The 20,504-nt window shown below is 44.6% G+C and overlaps 1 protein-coding gene across 1 annotated transcript in view; it reads right to left on the bottom strand.

Annotated features, from left to right (window-relative positions):
* LOC140692908 (uncharacterized) overlaps positions 1-20,504 on the bottom strand; it is a 417,598-nt gene that overhangs the window by 91,633 nt on the left and 305,461 nt on the right. The window contains exon 4 of the mRNA XM_072957117.1: positions 5,305-5,523. Within this exon, the coding sequence (XP_072813218.1) occupies positions 5,305-5,523 (219 nt within the window). The remainder of the gene's footprint in view (positions 1-5,304; positions 5,524-20,504) is intronic.

Genomic DNA, 20,504 nt, shown 5'->3' with positions numbered 1-20,504 from the left:
TCAGAACCATCAAAGAAGGCTGAGCTTTGTGAAACAGTCCAGAGGCGCTTAAATCATACTTTTTCTGAAAGGCTCCAAAACTGACCCACTTCACCATTCCAGGTATAACAGGGAAGTACTGGAAACAGTAGAGAGAACATGCCCTTGAATTCTGACAAGGCCCTGCTTGAATCCTGCTACAGCATTTACTAGTCGCTAAATGGACCAATTCTTTAACCCCTCTGAGAAGGCTTCCCAATCCCCAAAAGGGGGCTGCCACCGCCCACCTGGGAGGCATGGATGTGAATGAAACACGCAAGTAGGGCGGCCGACTGGTACCTGACACGGGGCCTGGCTAGTTTCCCTCCGCTGCCCTTCTCCCCCTTTAAACTTGCACTGTTCCCCCGGTAACGATCAAGCCCCCGGAACAGACTGCCCGTATCTTCTGTGTATCCCTGGATACATGCCTTACCCTTAGGAGGCCAGAAAAACAACTGCCTCCTCCCAAGTCACTAACAATGTTCTTAAGAGTCTGGGTATTTTTAACTCTATTTTTCAGGGAGACTATTCCAGAATTTTGCAAGCACCATTCTCCAGGTTGGCTCCCCTCCCAGTGCCCATCCCTTCTCACCTCAGATCCTCTGTCTGACTGCCTTCTGTTCATGGGAAAGCGAGTCCGGTAAGGTGGGGCTCCCTAGGCCTCCCTCCCTCCCTCACAGGTGATTGTGACTAACTTCTCCCCACTCCTCACTGCAACTCTAGCTTCTGAGGAGTCTACCCTCCCGTACCCTGCAGCCTCTGCACCTTCCCAAGACGCACACGTGGCCACGACCCTCCCTTCAGATTTCTTCCTGGCTGGCCCTGCCCAGCCCCTGGCCCCTTAAGGATAACTGGCATTGCTTTGAAAATGGCAAACGCCACTGACTGACACACCAGAGCTGTATGGTCTGGGCTTTCCTCCAACCAAGACACAGCCCTGCCCCCCTCAGTCTCAGTCTGCAGCTCTCGAGATGATCTAATTCACATGCAAGGCTTTGAACACCAGCTAAGAATGACGACTCCCAACGTGTATCTCTAGTCCGGCTCCTTCACCTGAGCCCCAGGCTCATCGACCCGAGTGCCTCTTTGAAGTCCTAATTTGGATGACAAATGGCATCTTAAAAATGCCTCATGTCCACCATTTACTCTGGAATTCCATTCCTGTCAGGTATCTCCCAGACTCCCCATTTTAGTAACAGCCCCAGCACCCACCGAGGTGTCTGAGGTCACATTCAATTTCCACTGTTCCCTCCCCCAGGCCCTGCCCTGGAATCAGTCCTGTTATCTCCATCAATAAGCCCATCTCAAGTGTAGTTCTGTAGGGACCATGGCCGGAAACACACAAGCTCACAGCATGGTGCACTAACAGTCCTCCGTAGGGTGCTCCCTGGATGGGGAGGCATCTCCTGCCGCTGTTCACCTCAGAAGGCAGTGGATTCTCACACAGGAGGCCCAGGAGAAGGGACTCAAGGTTCTCCCATGGTCTGAGCTTTGAAGGGCCCGAGGTCTGGGGGAGCTCCTAATTAGCAGACACACTTGCCAATGAGCAGATGAGGATGGGGGAACCCACGCAAGGCTGTTATCACTTCAACTCATGGGCTCTCAGGAGCCATGGGAAAGGCCTGTGTCCAGTGTACAGCCCAGCCATCACAGATCCCAGCCTGCATTTGCCAACCCGGACAGCCTAGACTCCATCTACTTGCGACACTTACTTCTGTTCTGTTCCCCACCCAGAATGTGATGGACTCATTCAGATATTCTGGCCTGTCTCAAGCGAGACAAATTCAGTGAAAAATGAAGTGTCCACATTTGGACCAGAGCATGAAAGGAGAAACAAGGCCTCATGGTCAGCATGATGGTGGTGGCCAAACAATTCCACCAGGTGAGATGAACCAGGGTAGGGTTGAGAATCCAAGGTCCTGGGTTGGACAAATCATCTTCCTTCATTGTTGACTGGGGTGTTGGGGACTGACTACCACAAACTAATGACACGTTAGGGGGCCCACGTGGTGGGCGTCAGCTGCAACAGAAACGGATTCAGCTCTTTACTGCCAACATGGGTTAAAAGTAAAGGCCGAGGCAGGAAGGTCTGCACGGCTGCTGAGGCAAACCACAGACCCAGCTCTGAATGCCCACTGGCTGGAGCAGAGAGGAAGCTACGGCCCTTTTAGCAGTCCCTTTGCCCAACAGATCCAGGTGAGCCAGCTACTTAGGAGAAGGCCATGTTGTCCTGATACTCAGAAAAACCAGCCTCGTAAAGGGAAAAAATAGTGGCATGGATTTTAGACCCAATTCTGCCCATTTATGAAGGCAAAGTAAAGTAAATGGCACGGGGAAGTTGAATGCAAAAAAAAAAAATTAAAGAACCAAACGGTGACCTCTTCCTCCAACAGCGTCCCCTGCAGCTGTCACCTCCGTGGCGGCCACATCCTCACCAGTGACCGCCGGCCAGGAAGCGACGTCACGCACGTCACACAGCGACAGCCAGGAACCGCGTGCTGAGCACGTTTGTGTAAAAGCAGGAATCGAGCAAAATGCTGCAGAGTTTGACCTTACAAGTTTAAATACTCCATGAAAAGAATCCCTGAGCACCCGACAAAATCAATTCACATCTTACTTCTTCAAAACAATGAAACAAATTTAATAAGGGCGCATTTGTCATCAAATAAAAGGAGGACCAAACATGTTCCTCAAAAGCAAGGATTTCAACAGGTATCAAACACCAGTGGGTGATGAGCTAACAAAGCAAATATTCCAAAAAATTAGAAAATAAAAAATGACTAAGATAATAGATGGATCAAAACAGCTGTTAAGTTGTTGCTTTTTAAAGCGATGGAGACTGTACGGAGGGCAATCTGGCTATTTCCAATGCAGGGTGTGCACAGCCCACATTTTCAGAAGCAACAACATGCTCACTGGGCAGTACAAGTGAAAAAGGAGTAAAGAAAAAGGAAAAGAGGAACAAGAGAAAATTAGAATCACACAAGAACAAAAATAATTTTGACTGCATGTACAAGAATTTATGTGAGTGTGTGAGGCCAGGGACGCGGGGATGGTGAGGCCCAACCTCACCTCCTGCTCAAGGGAAAGCAGGGGCCTGAGGGGAGCGGCGCTGCCGGGGGACCACAACGTGTTCAGCTCCCCTAACCAAAATTCGACCTACAAGCGACTAGGCAGCTTTTGAGCTACAAATTATTGTCGCATTTCAGTCTGGACCGTTTTACTCACTTCCACCAAGAGTAGCAGGAGAGAATGAGGCTCTGCTCCTGCACCAAAGCATTGTTTAAAAAATTAATGACTGTGGAATAGTAAAAGAAACAATGGAGTAAAAGTGACTGGAGGAGAATGTGCTTGACCCGAGCTCACTGGCCGCGTTATCTCAATGACGTTCAGATGCTGGCTGAGCCCTTATGGTACCAGAATAGACAGACCCACAAGGAGGCAGGTTTAATGCGCTGAACCACTGTGGGCTAAGTACACATCCGGCTACTCCGCCAAGTCCCAAGGGCAGACTTCAAAAGGCAAAAACAAGCTGGCATTCTCTGGTGGGTCTGCAGACTCAGAGACAAGCATTTGTTGAGCAAAAATGTCACCAGTGCCTCCTATGACAAAAGAAGTGGCACTGGCGTGGGGGCTGGGGCAGGGCTCCAGGCTTCCACTGCTCACTCACCAGTCTGTCCAGGGGGAGAAGGTGGTCCCTGCTTAGGTTTCGCTGATGCACCTACTTGACTAATGTCTGGGGCCTCAGCAGGAGTTGACAGATGAGGTGAACGGAGCGAGACTCTGTGTAGCACGGTGCTGGGAGCTATGCCCTCAGCAGTGCCCAGGCTCCTAAACATGCCAGCTCATCTCCAAGAAGCAGATGGGGAGTGCGGGCATGTAGATCACAGGGCCCTGTGAGGACAAGTACAGATCATGGCCACGACATGCCTCTCCTCTTCCTTAAGCCATAGAGGTATTTCTGGGGAGGAACAGAAAATTCATCCAGAGCCTGCTAGGTGGGCTCTCGCAGGTGGGACTAGTGTCCCCTGTGCTTCTCACTCACAGGGCTGGTCTAGACATTCTTTTTATTAATTCCCTAGCATCTTCTCCTCCAACTTACCAACAACCAGAAAGTAGGATCTGATCTTAGGTAAGTTCAAGAATCACAGAGCACCACCTCCAAAGCGGGCCCGGTAGCACATGCCAGGTCTTCTGACCGCCACCTGTGGGACCACCATGAGCCCTCTCCAGACTCAAGGACCGAGGCCGTAGGCCGGGGGGACACAGCTTCCCTCACTCACCCCAGCAAAGGGGGACCACGTCTCGGCAAAGGCATCTCACCCTCTTCAGCCCGAGGGAAAACATGATAGATATACGGGGAAACAGAGCAGAAGGTGGGGGGTAGGCAGCCCAGAAGAGCTCATCTGTACTTCCGAGGCAAAGTGGGGCCATTGACTTAATCACAGGGACAAAGTGGGAATGAACATTTCCCTGCTCTGTCCCATACACCGTGATACGCCTTTCCCTGCATAAGGAGTTCATTAGGAAGTCCCTGGCGGTGTTTCTGATGTCCTAACTTGGCATGGTGGCTGTCGGGCAGGAAGAGACGGCCTGAGCTGAAAAGGTGCTGGGCCTGGGAGGCAGGTGACAGCGGCTCCAGCCGCAGCTCAACCAGCGCCTCGTTCTGCCTCTCGGGGCTCAGCATCTCATCTATAAGCAAAGGGATGAGCATGTACCAGGACAGGCTGCCCAACAGAAATGAAATGAGAGCCATGTAAAGAAAGTTTCCCAGTTGCCACGTTTAAAATTTGAAACAAAGAAACAAACCAACAAACAAAAAACAAATACTAGAATGTGATTTTAAGAACAGATCTTACTTAATCTACTGTATGTAAAATACTATTATTTTGACATGTAAACAATATAGGAAGTAGAGAGATAGTTTATGTACTTTTACTAGACAAGCCTCAGCGTCTGATGTGCATTTGACCTACAGTACATCTCAGCTGAGTCCAGCCTCCTCCCCAGTGCTCCTAGCATGTGGCTTTGGCTACTTTATTGGACAGCAACTCCAGGGGTCCCACCATGTTCCTGGCTGTAAAGCGGGAGTAAGTGTCCACACTAACCCTAAAAGGATCTCTCTGAAATAAAGGCGGATTCACTTTGAAATGTCTGGAAACCGGCGGGCTGCACCTCCCTCCCCCCTTGGCTACAAGATTGACTTCTTCCTTGCTGATCCCTTTCTGGATGTAGGGAAGCAATCCAGCACACAGCCAAGGTGGACTGGCTTCCAGGTAAACTTACCTGCTGTCTGTGTCCAGTCCCATGAAGTCCTCCTTCTCAAACGGGATGCAGGGGAGGGGGATCTTGTCCCCAGAATTCTTGGGGCCACCATCCAGCCACTTGGACTTGAGCAAGATGAAGAGTGACTCAGTGAAGTCCTCGATCCTCTTCTCCACCACCCTGCAGTACTCTTAGATTGAAGGCAACGTCGGTGCGTGTCTGCTCGGCTACCTCCCCATGCTGCACAAAGACAAAAAGCTGAGAGTCATTAAGCGATGCACCATACAGCTCCTCTGCATGTGGAGCTTCTCGAAGGCCTTGGCAGAGAGACATTCGGTAATGGTGACAAGGCCCACGACCTTGGGGTGTTTCTGGAAGACGCTCCACCGATTCTCGGGCACATAGCGGTGCCTGTAGTGGATACAGAGTGTCCACTGGGAGCCACAAGGGCTGATATGGCTAACCGAGGTGAGTAGCTGTTAGATGCAAAAGAAATTCTCCTCTGAGATGATCTCTATGGATTGGACCACAACGGGACGAGTCTGGTGGTCCTCAGCACACTGCACGTAGTCAGGGATGCTCATGTTGCTGGCCCTGCCGAGAGGGGAGAGGAGATCGAGGTAAATTCTCTGCTGTGTGCTACGGGCCCATCTGGGTTGCGGTGACCTGGTGTGTACCAGCCAGAAGACAAGGGAAGCCAAAGCAAATCCAAGGGTACAGTTTGTCCTCAGAGTCTGCATATGGCTACTGTAGCTCGGATCACATTACCCAGCTTTTGGTCTAGGCTTCCTGCCTCTGCAGAGAAAGGTCATTTCTTATTTTCTATTTCCAAGCACCTAGCAAGGCCCTGATGCAAAGTCACTGCTCAAAAATGCTGAATAAAGAAATGAACAAAGGAAATGCTTCCCCAACCCCCTTCAGCAGAATATAAAGAGAAGGACCACAGTAGGATCAAAAGATCTGGATTCCTATTCAATTTATTTGAACTCCTAAGCTTCATAATAATGTATAAGAAAACTTGCCTTGGGGTAGAGGGTACTGTTCATTGGTGGAGCACATGCTTAGCATGTACGAGGTCCTGGGTTCAAACCCCAGTACCTCATTTTAAAAAATCAAACAAATAAATACACCTAATTTCCCTCCTGAAAAAGTATTTTTTAATTCAAAAGTCAAAAAACACCTTGCAATTGACACAACATTGTAAACTTGACTATACTTCAATTAAAAAAAAAGCCTTGCCTTACAAGAATATATCTGGATTACGGATGTTTGAAAATGTAAAATGCATAGGGTACCACCTGCATAAAAGGAGGTGACTGTACACATGTTCTATCCCTCCTTTATGAGTTATACTTCCTTTGGGGAGGTTATAACCTCTCAGAGCTAATTTTCTCAGATTAAAAAATATAAACATTACCTGATTCTCAGTACTGCTGAAGAATCAGATAACTCTATGAAAGCATCTGACCCACAGAGTTTACTCAATAAATGTTTGTTGAATGAATGAATAAACAAGCAAAGTGAATGCTGCTCCCTGCCACAAACCATCATAATGGTACTGCCTGGAAATCCCAAGCCCACGTTCACCCGACTCTGCATTAACAATGTGGGTGACCTGGACAGGCCTGCGTGCTTCACGAAGCCCCAGTTTAATCGTGAATAGAAATAAGGGCAATAACACAAACCTCAAATTGTTAGTGAGTCAGTAATGAATTGTACCCCAACACTGCAAGATGGAACCATTAAGAAAACTGGGCAAAGGGCCCATAGGCCCTCTCCATATAATCTCTTACTACCACATGGGAATCTACATTACATCTCAAAATTAAAAGTCTAATATTTTAAAGAGGTTATCGAGGTTAGGTGAGCTCACTGTCTCAAATAAGGAACACACAGTACAAGTAGGACAATGCCCAGCCCATGAGATACACTCAGTTAACATTCCCACTGAGCCCACTAGTCCCTCCAACTTCAGAGCAAGAGGATGGGTCCTCGTGGCAACAGGCCACAGCACCTGAAGCTAACAAAGCTAATGGTGTCCACTTAAAAGAGCCCCTGTCACCACCCTTGTTCTAATTTTCTATTTGTAATTTTTTTCTTTTCATTAAATTGGAACTCCAAATTGCATAGAATTCTTACCAGATATCATGATGGCAGCCCTTCAAAACCTGACCACAGAGATCATGATGGCAGCCCTTCTTGGTGAAACAATAAAATGAAAAGCCATTTCCACAAGACCTCTGTGTAAATCTACTAGGGAACTTCATCCTGGACTGAGGAAGAGGACTGGGGAGTAGGGGGTAAACTGGGACACGGAGAAATATGGGCCACCTGTCCCACAATGGACTTTAGACTCACCCTCACCCTCCAGGAACTTCTAAATACACACAGACAGAGTGCTATGGACAAGAATTTTTTTTAAACAAATCCCTGAATCCCTAGCAGATCTTGTTTCTACCGAGACACAAATGTCTTATTTGTATAATGTTTCACAGAAGCCTTAAAATATTATCACCCCAACTTGACACATCAAGAAACTGAGGTAGAGAAGTTTATCACATTCTACAAGATTAGAGAGAGGCCACGTCAGACACCGTATTTAAATCCAAGTCCCTGCTCCGTTGCTCACACTAGAAAGTGTCACATACTGCCTCTTTCCTGCCCTCTCCCTGCAATAAATCTCTGAAGAGTCTTTTCTGTGTCACCTGCAATCAAAATCACATCAATTTTTCACAAAGAGCTATGTCACTCCTTGGAGGACATACCAAAATCTAAAGGGTTGGGTTGAGAGGAGATATTTGCATTTTCTGTTTCTCAAAGGAAACATGGCTTTAAAAGAAACTGAAAAGTATTTATCTAGTCTAAGCGCTCATTGTGCACAGAAAGAAACGGAGGCTCAGAGGAGAAGAGGAAAGGGCGTTATTAACAAATATTGCCTCAGCGCAGCACTAAGCCAGCCCTGGGCACTTCTGGGGGAGGATCTGGAAGGCCCAGGAAAATGAGTGTTAGAAAATAGAAAGAGAAGAAGAATATAAGGTCCCGTCTCTACACCACCATACCATGAATTTCCACCAAATTACCCAGTATGGGTGCAGCCAATAGTAAGGTTGTCTAAACAGGTTATTGAAACCTGGAATTCTCAACCATAGTGGAAATTCCAGCATTTACTGTGCTTTTTTCCCAGTTCAATCATCAATTCAGTGGGCATTCTGTACCAGGGACTACACGAGACCTGGAGTTCTCCCAAATAAAGATCTCTATTACCACGTGTGCAAACCACATAAAGGCAACCAGAAGAAAAGCGCCCACAGATAAGATGGAATTACTGAAACTGAAAGCAGCCAAAGAGCATATATTACTAGGAAAAATGGTGCTCCTATAAATGGACTCATGGACATAGAAAGCAAACTGTATTTAGCAGGCAGGAAAGGAGGGATTAACAGATACAAATTAGTAAATATAAAATAAATGACAAGGTCCTGCTATATAACACAGGGAACTATATTCAATTTCTTGTAATGAGTTATACTAAAAACAATCTAAAACATATGTATATACATATGCATATGTTTATAACTGAATCTCTGCTGTACACCTGAAACTAACATTGTAAATTGACTACACTTAAATAAAAAATAATTTAAAAAATAAGTAAAAATAAAAGCAACGCCATTAAGAAAAAATAAAAGAACACTCTAATCCCCTTAGCTGTAGGTGGTGGAGAATTCTGGTTGTAAACACCAAGTCCACTGGATCACTCCAGCAATGGCTGTCACTCTTTCTGACCATCAGAGAGTCACTTGCTTCACTGAGGTTTCTTTTCTCTTCTGTGAAAGGCTACAGCTGCAACTAACGATGTATAGAATCTCATCATTCACAAGCCCAACAAGTAGTGAGGACTTCCCATGGGCCAGGCTCTGGACAAAGGAAAATATAGGGTCCGAAATATATTCATGGGTAGAAGAAGTTTGTGCCATAAAGACGTTAATTCTTCCTGTTTTGATAGACAGATTCATTGCAATTCTGATTAGAATTCCTACCAGATTTTTCTTGGAATGTAACAAGTGAATTTATGGTCAAGATTAGCCAAGAAATTTCTTTAGAACCACCACTGGGGAGGGGTGGATAGGTCATTAATTTCCACTGCTCTTTCTGAAGTGATAAAAACGTTCTGGAATAATAATGGTTGCACAACTGTGAATATGCTAAAAGCTGCTGAATTTTACCATTTAAATGGATGTACTTCATGGTGTGTGAACTATATCACAATAACGCTGTTATATGAAAAAATATTTCTTGACAAATATTTTTCTTTTTATACCACTAGTCTGTCCCACAATTTAAGAAAAACAAAAAACCAATACAAACCAAACTGTGCCAGGAGTTCTTTAGGACTGCAATATCCCTGGGTCTCCAAGGCCTCTGGTGATGCTGTTCCTGTTAACACACACTAGCTGGGCTGGGCTAGCTAGGGACTGTAACTATCTTTTTAAAATTGACTGTCACACGTTTCACCCTTGGAGAGGGAAGGAAGGAGGATATCACAGCTTCATGCCTTCAGCTCATTTTTAACAGAACCAAGCCCTGCTTTCACCACTGTTAATCCCTCTCACTATAAAAACACGTGACATCAACAAGCACCGCCATCATAACACCTGAAAGTGTTCAAGATACTTACCTGCGGCAGAAACACTGAGGGAGGAGACAGAAGCTTGCTCAGCACTGATGCTCCCTTTTCCCGACTCCACCAGGTGAAGCTGGGCGCTACAGCCAGAGGCCCTCAGCCCCGGGAGCAGCACACACGCCACTGAGCTGGTCCTGAGGGAGGGTGAAAGGGAAAGGAGGGCAGCCCTGGGGGGAGGGAAAGGGGGGGTGCGGGCTGCAGCCCCGCTCGGAGGCCAGCCCCAGCCCCAGCCCAAGCCGCCCGCCCCGTCCGGGTGTGCAGACCCCGCCCGCCCGGGACACAGCCCGCCCAGTGGTGGGGACGGGTCGGCGGCCTAGGAGAGGAAGCCCGGGAGGGGAGGACTCGCGGGCGGAAGAGGGGAAGCGGACGCCAGCCGCGGACTGAGGGGAGCCCGGCTGGGCCAAGAGGCGCAGGGGCACACCTGGCCCTGGACAGCTGTGGCCGGGGCGCCGGGGCATGTGGCGCGGGCAGAGGGGTCTGGCCCGAGCAATCCAGCTGAACACACGCTGACTGGCGCCCTGGGGGGCTGTGACACGCCGACCGCCCTCCCGCAGCCGCCTCACCCCTTTCCCGATATCCCCTCACCTTGCACTTCCACAGCCAGAGGCCCCGGCCCCAGGCAGTAGCCAAAGGCCTACAGGGCGACAGAGCTGAGAAGCCATTGGGGCCGATCCCCGGCTCGGAGCTGGAGCTTCCAACCCGCGGTCCAGCTGGCAGCAACTGCGCATGCGCAGGAGGGCCAGCGATCCGCTCTGGGTCCTGAGAGAGAAGGGGAACCGAGGGAGGGAGAATAGGGGAGGAGGAGGGGAGGCGGGGAAAAGTGGAGGGAGACACATGGACAGGAGGAGCAGAGGGAAGGCAGTTATCTGGAATTGGGAGGGGAGTAACAGAGATGGGGAGAAAGCGTTTTACCTCTTGTGGCACCCCGAAGGAGGTAGCAGTCCTGCCTATACACCCTTCTCTTACCCGTCATTGCCCACAGCTCATATTTTACGTCCCTGGCCCAGCCCTCCAGCTAAGGTCTCTGCAGAAACCCTACAGGTATCATACCCGTTGCCCCCACAAGGAGCTAGGTTTACTGTTGCTCAGGGAACCAAGCACCCGCAGGTGTTGTTTCTCAGAACTACCTTGGGAAGAGTACATATTCCCCTTTTACACGCTGGGAAACAGGCAGGCACGATCTCTGCCTTAGCTCCACTGTCCCAAATGTTGGGCTGGCAGGGAGCGGGAGGTAAAATGTCAGAGCCCCAGAAGGAGCAGACTGCCTGAGTGTTGGTGTAGAGTCCCCATCCCTCCTGGGTAAACCACACCCCAACCTCGGGGAATAATCAAGGGCTCACCGTAGGCCCCTGTGTGTGGGAGAGCTGCCCTCAGTCCCAGTGTCCAACTTGCTAGGTAGGTAGAAGTGTTATTGAGTCCAAATTTATTCTCCTCAGTGCAGGACAGGCCAGTAAGTTGGGAGACCAAGTGTTGGGGCATGGAATAGCAAGTTTCTGTAGACCTAGATGGCAAACTAATGTCCTGGAAAACCATCTCCCCAAGTCAGAATTCAGGCTGCTTTCCTATGTGCTTGGTTTTTGCAAACTTCTTGGTGTAGGAATTCCTTCTTGTTAGAATCCTTTGTTCTTGCAGCTATCTCCCTGGGTCAGATCCCTGTAAACCTCCAACAAAACAAACGTTATTTTCTATTCTGCAACGTGTTATCTTTATATGATTGGAAAAGTGTTAAATACCCTTAAAGGTCAGAGCCTTCAGAATAGGCTCTCCTGTATATTTTAGGCTCTAGGCAACATTGTTTTACAAGCAAGAAGAAGCCTAGGAGACAGAGCACAGGGTTAAAGTCAAAGGAACAGGTCTAATATGGAGTCAGATTTCTTCTTTTCTATTACTGTGGCAGAAGCCACTTGAGGATTTAAATCCCTTAAAGTTAAAAATAAGTAAAACTTTAAAGGAATTTACATACATTGGTGGGAACTTGCATAGCATATCTGGAAAAGCACACAAAGGATTGTAAACATTGGCATCTCCAGGGAGGCATGTAAGAACAGAGGATGAGGGAAAACTTCTTTCACTTGAGTATTTTTTGCTCTGTTTGAATTTTTTTAACCATATGCATATATTTCTTTTTCAGTTAAAATAAATGTGTAATGGAGCAAAGGAGTAACTAGCTCAGCAAATACAGCAGCCATAGACTCACTGAGTCATCATTTTCGATTTAAGCCAGGAAGCATTGATTGCCTCTCTTCTATGTGCCCAGTGCTGTTTTAAAGCTTTTTTATATTTTTTTTATAAAATAATAACATGCTATCCCTCACCCCTGCTCAGGGCTGGTGGGAAACCAACTGAGTTTTTATTGAGTTGTTTTCCAAGGAGTAGAGATGAGTTATAAACAGAACACAACTTCAGGGCAAAACAGGCGGACTGGTTTTCCAGCAGGCCAGATAGCGATGACGGGTTTTCAATAGAGGCGCACAGAGGCTGAGAGAGAAAGCCTCCAGGACCCTACAGAAAGCTGCCCACAGTGCCTTCTCCATGGCACTACTGAAATAGGAAAGAACAAATCTGACTCCATATTAGATCTGTTCCTTTGACTTTAAACCTGTGCCCTGTTTCCTAGGCTTAGTCTTGCTGTTTCTGCACCTTTTGTGAAACAATGTTGCCTAGATCCTGAAATATACAGGAGACCCTATTCTCAAGGCTCTGACTTTGAAGGATATTATCACTTTTCCATTCGTATAAAGATAACAAGATACAGAATAGAAAATAACATTTGCTTGTTGGAGGTTTACACGGATCTGACCCAGGTGAAGAGCTGCAAGAACAAAGGATTCTAAAAACAAAGAATTCATACACCAAGTTTGCATCAACCAAGCATTCCCGCTTCCCCTTTTTAATATAAGAAGAGCCTGAATTCTGACTTGGGATGATGGTTCTCCAGGACATTGGTCTACCATCTTCTCCACTGGCTTTACAAATTAAAGCCGCTATTTCTTGCCCCAAATCCTTGTCTCCTGATGTGTTGGCCTATAATGCACGAGTAGAACAAGCGTGGACTCGGAAACACAAACATACATTGAAAGTACGCATTTGGTATATTAAATGACCTGCTTCCACTCGTATTCCTGAGGTTTTCTTCTCTTGACCACTCCTACTTTATTTATGAAAAACCTGTCATGTGGACACATTTCCTTCTCTAGCCACTACCCTTCCATGTAAAAACTGATGCCAAGAAGGCAATGGAAGTTGCTAGAAGGTATTACCTGGCCAAAAAAGAGCAGAAGTGGGTTCTGGCTGATGTTCAGGAGCAGGCCGGGGCACCTGACAAGATGTCATAAGTACGGATAGACAGCTGGGCACCAAAGGAGAAGCTTCTAAACTTCCATGAGGGACTTGGATAGGAAGGAACAGTCCCAGACTATAGCTCTGATCCCACCACGAGCTTCCTGGGCAAGGCTGGGCAAGTCATTTAAATTCTCTAGACCCGTGCTGTCCAACACGGGAGCCACCAGCCACATGCAGGATTATGATGTTATTCTGTAGCCAGACAGAATTATAAATAAACACTTTATTGCAAAGGGTCAGCAGGTATAATATTTAAAAACATTATTGGTTATCTTGCCTTAACAAGTTATTTTTGTATGTCTAGCTTTCTGTGGGTTGTAATGCCTGCGACTAATGTTTCCCTTACAGTGAGGTATTTTGAAATTATAAGTTACTGGACACAGTACACTCATATCACAGTTGAAAAAAACTGATTAAATAAGCAAGGTGATCTGACTTAGTAGTTATGAGCAGGGGCTCTGGGGCCAGCCTGCATAAGTATTAATTCTCACTCTCCCTCCAGGGAGTTCTGTGTGAATCTTGGACAAATTATTGTTGCTGTTGTTGTTGTTGTTGTCGTTGTCATTGTTATTGTTTGTGCCTCTTTTCCTTACCTTTTAAATAGCGAGGAAAATGTAGACTCTATCCCCTACAGTGTTGGCAGGATTAAATGAGTAAACGTCTGTGCTGCCCACTTCCCTGGGTTTCAGCATTCTCCAGGCAATCAGTGCAAAACACAGTGGCATTCTCCACTGTCTTCGTCAGTCTGGGATTCTGTAACAAATTACCATGTGTCGGGTGGCTTAAACAACCAGCATATTCCTTATGGTTTGGAGGCTGAGGCTTTCAAGGTCAATGTATCTGGGAGAGGATTGCCAGCTCGAAGATGGCTGTCTTCCCACTATCTTCATGGCCCAGAGAGGAGAGAGAAGCAAGCACTTTGGGGCCCTGTATAAGAACACTAATACCATTCATGAGGGCTCTACTCTCATGACCTCATTTTATCCTACTAATCACCTCCCAAAGGCCCCGCATCCCTATATCATCACCCTGGGAGATGAGGTTTCGACATATGGATTTTGAGGGGATGTATTCAGTCCACACATCGGCTAACTCTCCCAAACATGCAGTCATCAAACCTGTAGCTAATTTCAAAATAATGTTTATATCTCTCTGCCCATTTCCATTCCTACATCTACTAACACTGAAGCCCTGCTACATTTTATTTCTTATTTTCCTTGTGAGGTTTAATTGATTCCTCTAACTCCAAGGATTCGCTCACTCCAGTCTGCTTGACAGCCCTGCCAGGTAAGTCTTCCTTAAAACACCTTCCCACTTCACCTGGTTGTTTTTTAGGTGTAAATGTCAGAATTCTCTCCACACCCCATCCTAGACCTTTAATCCCTTACACTACCACTCACTATGTTATTTTCCTATTACCACTGTAACAAATTCCCATAAGCTTAATAGCTTAAACCAGCACAGACTTATTAGCTTATGGCTGTGGATGTCAGAGATCCAACACAGTTCTCATTGGGATAAATTCAAGATACCAGCAGGGTTCCTTCCTTCTAGAGGGTCTAGAAGAGAATGTTTCCTTTTTTTTTTCCAGTTTACAGAGGTCACCCACCTTCCTTAGCTTGTGCCCCTCAACTTCCTCCATTTTCATGGTCAGCAGCCTTTCTGAACATTGCTCCATCGCTACACCTCCCTCTGATTTTAAACTCAGCTGGGAAATATCCTCCAATTTAAGGACCCCTGTGATTACATTCAGCCCACCTGGACAATCCAGACTACTCACCCTATTGTCTCATCTTAGGATCCCCTTGTCCCATCCCACTCAGGCAGTATGTATGTGGCTGTGACATTCACCTTGTGTAACATTTCCTCATGAGCAATTTATGGTTCAAGGCACTTATAAGTGACTTTTTGTTTTTCTTCCTTATCCTTTCTACATTCAGTTTGTCTGGTGAGATTATATGAATCCTTTTTATTTGTGCCCCTGCACTAATCTATAATAATGTATCATGGGTTTAAAGGCTAACTAATAGACAATTTAGGAGACAGAAATCCTCTAAGATTTTTAATCCTAAAATATCTGTCATCCCTTTTGCCATGTACAGTAACATGTCACAGGTGGCTACCCTGTGGCCGGGGAGGGACATGATTCTGCCATCACACTCCCCTCATTCTTACCAATGTGCTGATCAACTAACCAAGGATCTATGCTCTCCAACTCACTCACTTCCTCCTCCTTTGCATTGACTATCCTGTTCCCACCGCTTCCTTCATTCACCACATCAGGATTTCATGACCACATTCTCCCCTAAATGAAATGGGTATCTTGCATCTAATGCCTGACAGCTGTTCTTATTGTACATGCACACACTGACCTACACATAATCCCGTCCATCTCTTTATTTTCCTAGAATCTTCCAGAAGAATCAGTTCCATGATGATAATGATGATACTGACAATGATGACAGGGGCCTCTCAAGGATTCTGATAAAGAGGGAATCGATAAAGGGAGGGAATCATTGCAAAATTGCCCCAGAAACAGGCTTAAAGGTAAATAACTCTTATAGTTTTTAATGAAATTGACTAATATTTAACTATTTTTAAGACTTTATATCACTGAATTTAAAATTTTAACGGGAATTTTCATTCACCACTAACCAAGATTCAACTCTGGGACCAAAATCTAAGGATTTCTGTCTTCTAAAAAATTGTCCACTAGCCTTTTAAACACGTGATCCTTTTAAAAAGTTTAGTGCTGGGCTGAAAATAAGCAGGATTCATATAATCTCACGAGACACAGTGAATGTGGAAAGACTAAGAAATAAAAATAAAAAGCCATTCATAACGTCTTGAACTTTACGTTGCTCACAGGGGAAAATGTTTGCCAATGTGTGTGTCACATCAACATGACGACTGAGTGGGATGGGGAAGCTGATCTTCCTCATCAGTCATTTATGCTGATTTGTTAGATGCCAAAACAGTTTCCTCATTGAAATTGCTTCTAACAAGTATGGAAGAATTTAGGTTCTACCAAAAGCAGGCTGAACATTTTCCCCTGCTTTCAGGTCTCTGGACTGAATGTCCCCACAAGAAGGACATGATTATGTTTCATAGGGAAGTCTTCCTGAGAAGCAACAGGCTTTTCTAGGGCAGAACTGCAGGGCCCCCCATGGAGGGCTGGAGGAGGTCTAGAGGGGACACTGGAAAAATAGCAGGAGTGAATTCAGATACTGCTGCTCAGGTCGCCAAAGACAGCATTGCTATCTCTAAGGATATGACATTCTCCCAAATTTTCCATGAGTGAAGGAGCCTGTGAACACTAAGCAGGTTGTTAAGACACAGCAGCACATAATTTGCGTGACAACACAATTAGAGTATGATTTGATATTTGGAAAATAACTAGCCCATTGTTCTTTGAAACTGCAGCAGTAGCAATAGAAATAAAAAAGACTGAGCCGTCTTGGAGACAACAATCAATAAACAATTCTAAATCTGCAGAATTCCTTGACAATATTCAAGCAATGAGCTAGATGTGTGCTGCAGATACCTCTTACTGCAGGGCTCACTCCTGCAAAGCATAGAACTAGTTTCTCAGCACACAGAGGGAACCAAGTCAAGATTCCTAATCTTTTGAGATTTACTAAATGGCTGGAAAGATCAGACAAGTACATACAGGCAAATATGATTAAATGGAATCAAATAATATCAAATGTGATTTAAGCACAGACGAAAGAGAAATTCCTTTCACCTGGGATCTAGAGAGACTTCTTCAGAAAATGTGGCTCTGGAGACGGCCAAAGACATGGGTGGAATTTTGGCAGAACAGGATGTAAGGAATTTAAAAACTTATTCTATAATTCATATAAAAATTCAAAGGATCCCAAAAATCCAAAACAACTTTGAACAAGAAAAACAATGTTGGAAGACTTGCACTATCTGATTTTCAAACTTTTTTTTTATAAAGCTACAGTAATCAGAAATTAGGGTGTTGGTGTAAAACAGGAAAATAGAATAATGGAACACAATAGAATGTTCAGAACTAAACCAAGACTTATACAGACAATTGATTCTCAAAAAGGATGCTGTGGAGAAAGGATCTTTTCAGCATGTAGTGCTGGAACAATTAGATAGTGATACGCAAAAAAAAAAAATGAACTTTGATTCACACCTCACAAAATATACAAAATTTACCTCAAAATGGATCATAGATCTTAATAGGAAATCTAAAACTATAAAACAGCTAGGAGAACAAGCATAGGCTTAAGCTTTATGGCCTTGGGTTTGGCAAATTTTTCTTTGCTATGACACCAAAAGTATCATCTATTTTAAAAAGAAACTGATAGAGTGAACTTTATGAACATGAAGACTCTTCAATGCTCTTCTAAACACTGCTAAGCAAATGAAAAGACAAGCCATAGACAGAAGCTATTTGCAGATCATATATCTGATAATGGTCTCTCTTTGTATCTGATCCAGAATAAAGAGGTCTCAAAATTCAATAATAATTCAAACACCTGAATGAATGAGGCCAGAAAACACACTTCAGTAAAGATATCCAGATGGATAATAAGCATATGAAAAGATGCTGATTAAAGGTGTCATTAATGATTAGAGAAATACTTTTAAAAACCACAGTGAGATACTAGTTCACATACATACTAGAATGAATACAGTTAGAAAGACTGACCTTACAAGGTGCTGGCAAGGAAGTAGAGCAACCAGAACTGATACACACCACGAGGAATTTACAATAGTACAACCATTTTGGAAAAGTCTTTAACAGATTCTTTTAAAAAGGTAAACACCTATGTACCATATAATCCAGACATTCCTCATCTGGTGCTTTAGAAAGGAAAAGCATATGTCCATACAAAGACTTATAACCAAATATTCACTGCTATTTTATTTATAATAGCACAAGTTGTAAATAACCCATGCATCCATCAAGAAGTAAATGCAGAAAGAAATGATGGTCTATACAAACACTGCTCACAATAAACTCTTCAGTAAAAACTCAGCACTAAACAATACTCTACTATAAGACAAATAAGCTATTAATACAGCAACACAGATGATTCTCAAAATAATTACACTGAATGAAAGAAGTCAGACAACATAGAGTAGATACTGCATGAATCCATTCATATAAGGATCTTGAAAATGCAAACCAATATGTTGTGATAGAAAGCAGATCAATGGTTCCCAGGGGAAGAGACGGGGAGGGAGGGAGGGACAAAAAAAGTCAGGAGAGAAGCTTTGTGGGTGATGGGTATGTTCACTGTCTTGAGTGTGGTCATGGTTCCTTGGGGATATTCTTACGTCAAAACATATTAAGCTGTACACTTTAAACGTGTGAAAATTATTTTGCCAAGTATACCTCAAAGCTGTTTTAAGAAAAAAGGCACTTTAGTCCTGATCCACCTCAGCGCCTGATTGGAGTGACATGATCAGTCCCTCACACTGTCTGCCTAACGGGAAGGTAGAAAAGCTCTCACAGAAGATAACATGGATTTTTCATTTGCAATGTCTGCCATGTAATAAAGAATTTCTAGACATGCAACATGTCCAGACTATATGACAGATAACATGAGAATAAGGAGCATTAGACAAAGGATGCAAACCCCAGGTGATGTAGGCATCAGAGTTACCAATAAAGGCTATAAAATACTTTTAATATATTCAAGAAAATAAGGAAATGATGGGAGAATAGATAACAGGGTAGAGACTTTCACCAGAGAAATATACTGGAATGTATTTTTAGGAAAAATCAAACTGATACTCTAGAACTGAAGCTTTCAGCTCTGGAAACAGGTAAACAGAGCTAATTAGGATCCCTTTTAAGTAAAACTTTCAGTAATTCTGGGTAAAATATAACAACAAAGTAACACAGAGCTAACTATGGAAAGAGAAGTTCCCTGATGACAATACAAAGAGGACACTTAAAGCCCAGAGTGGTCATCTTGTGAGCTGATGCCACCGCACCCTGGAGGGAAGGGGTTTTCATCTGCACATAAATAAGGATACAATGTCCATGTAGGAAAAAGGGTCCATACCAGATGTAGAAGACTCTTCCTCTATATCTATATAGTCAGAGACAGAGATGTAAAGTGGCAGCAGAGGTCACAGTGACACAGGGCCCTGGGCCAAGGAGTGTGAGCACCTCTGCAAGCTGGGAAAGGTAGGATGATGAATCCCTCCCAAGAGCCTAGGTGTGGAACTTAGCCTTGGCCACTCGTTGGTTTTAGCCCACTGACATTGACTTTGCACTACTGCACCCTAGAACAGTGAGAAGATGAATGTGTATTGCTTTAAGCCACTGAGTCTGTGGTCCTTTGTTACAACAGCAATAGGAAAGGAACTCAGGAACCAATATGAACTTGAACCACAGGCTGCCTGCTGTGCTGGCAGGGAGTCCTTTGTCTCTGATCCTGGGGGAGTGTCCTGTCCTCTGGCAGCATCCACAAACTACCTCATGCTAACTTGGCAGTTTGCAGAGGGTTAAATCTTATCCCTGCACAGTTCTTGATATTTAGTTAATAAAAATGATGGTGTCATCATGGGTATTTTTCCATCTTTTAAATACCCTTCAGTCTTCTAATAAAGCTACTTCTAATTAAGAGACCATGTAAATAGTTTTCAATCTTCATAATAAATAACTGTGGTTTTATCTGGTTACTTAAATTATGAATAATAATGTTCACATTTGTAAAAGTTATTAAAATCAACATTGTTTAATGAAAATATCATTTCTTTTTGCATGAACATGTATTAACTACAAGAAATGTTCCATGCTTTCTTCTACGATTTACTGTTAGAGCCTTAAAGAATAATATTTTCCTCAAAAGATATTACGGCAAAGGGATTTCTTTTGGTGGAACTGTTCCGGCATCAAATCTGGTGCATGTCTCAGGCCACTGGCAACATAGAGATGATAGAAATTAGGAGGCATTATAAACACAGAATCATTTTTAAAGGAATTAAAAAAACTGGATGTGTGTAAACAAAGAATCAGAGAATATTCTGGTGAAATAAATGTATTTTTCAGCTTAAGCAAGACATGGGGTGAATAAATCTGAAATGAAAAAACCACCCAGAGATTAGCAGCGAGTCATGCATGCAGTGTGAATGATCAAAACCAAGTTGTTTCCAAACCAGTGTGCAGGCTTGATGCCTTCATGAATCAAATCTGTGTGGCACC

Source organism: Vicugna pacos, unplaced genomic scaffold, assembly GCF_048564905.1.
Source record: "Vicugna pacos unplaced genomic scaffold, VicPac4 scaffold_19, whole genome shotgun sequence".
In the NCBI taxonomy this organism is placed as follows: Eukaryota; Metazoa; Chordata; class Mammalia; order Artiodactyla; family Camelidae; genus Vicugna; species Vicugna pacos.
This window is presented reverse-complemented; position numbering and strand designations above follow the sequence as displayed.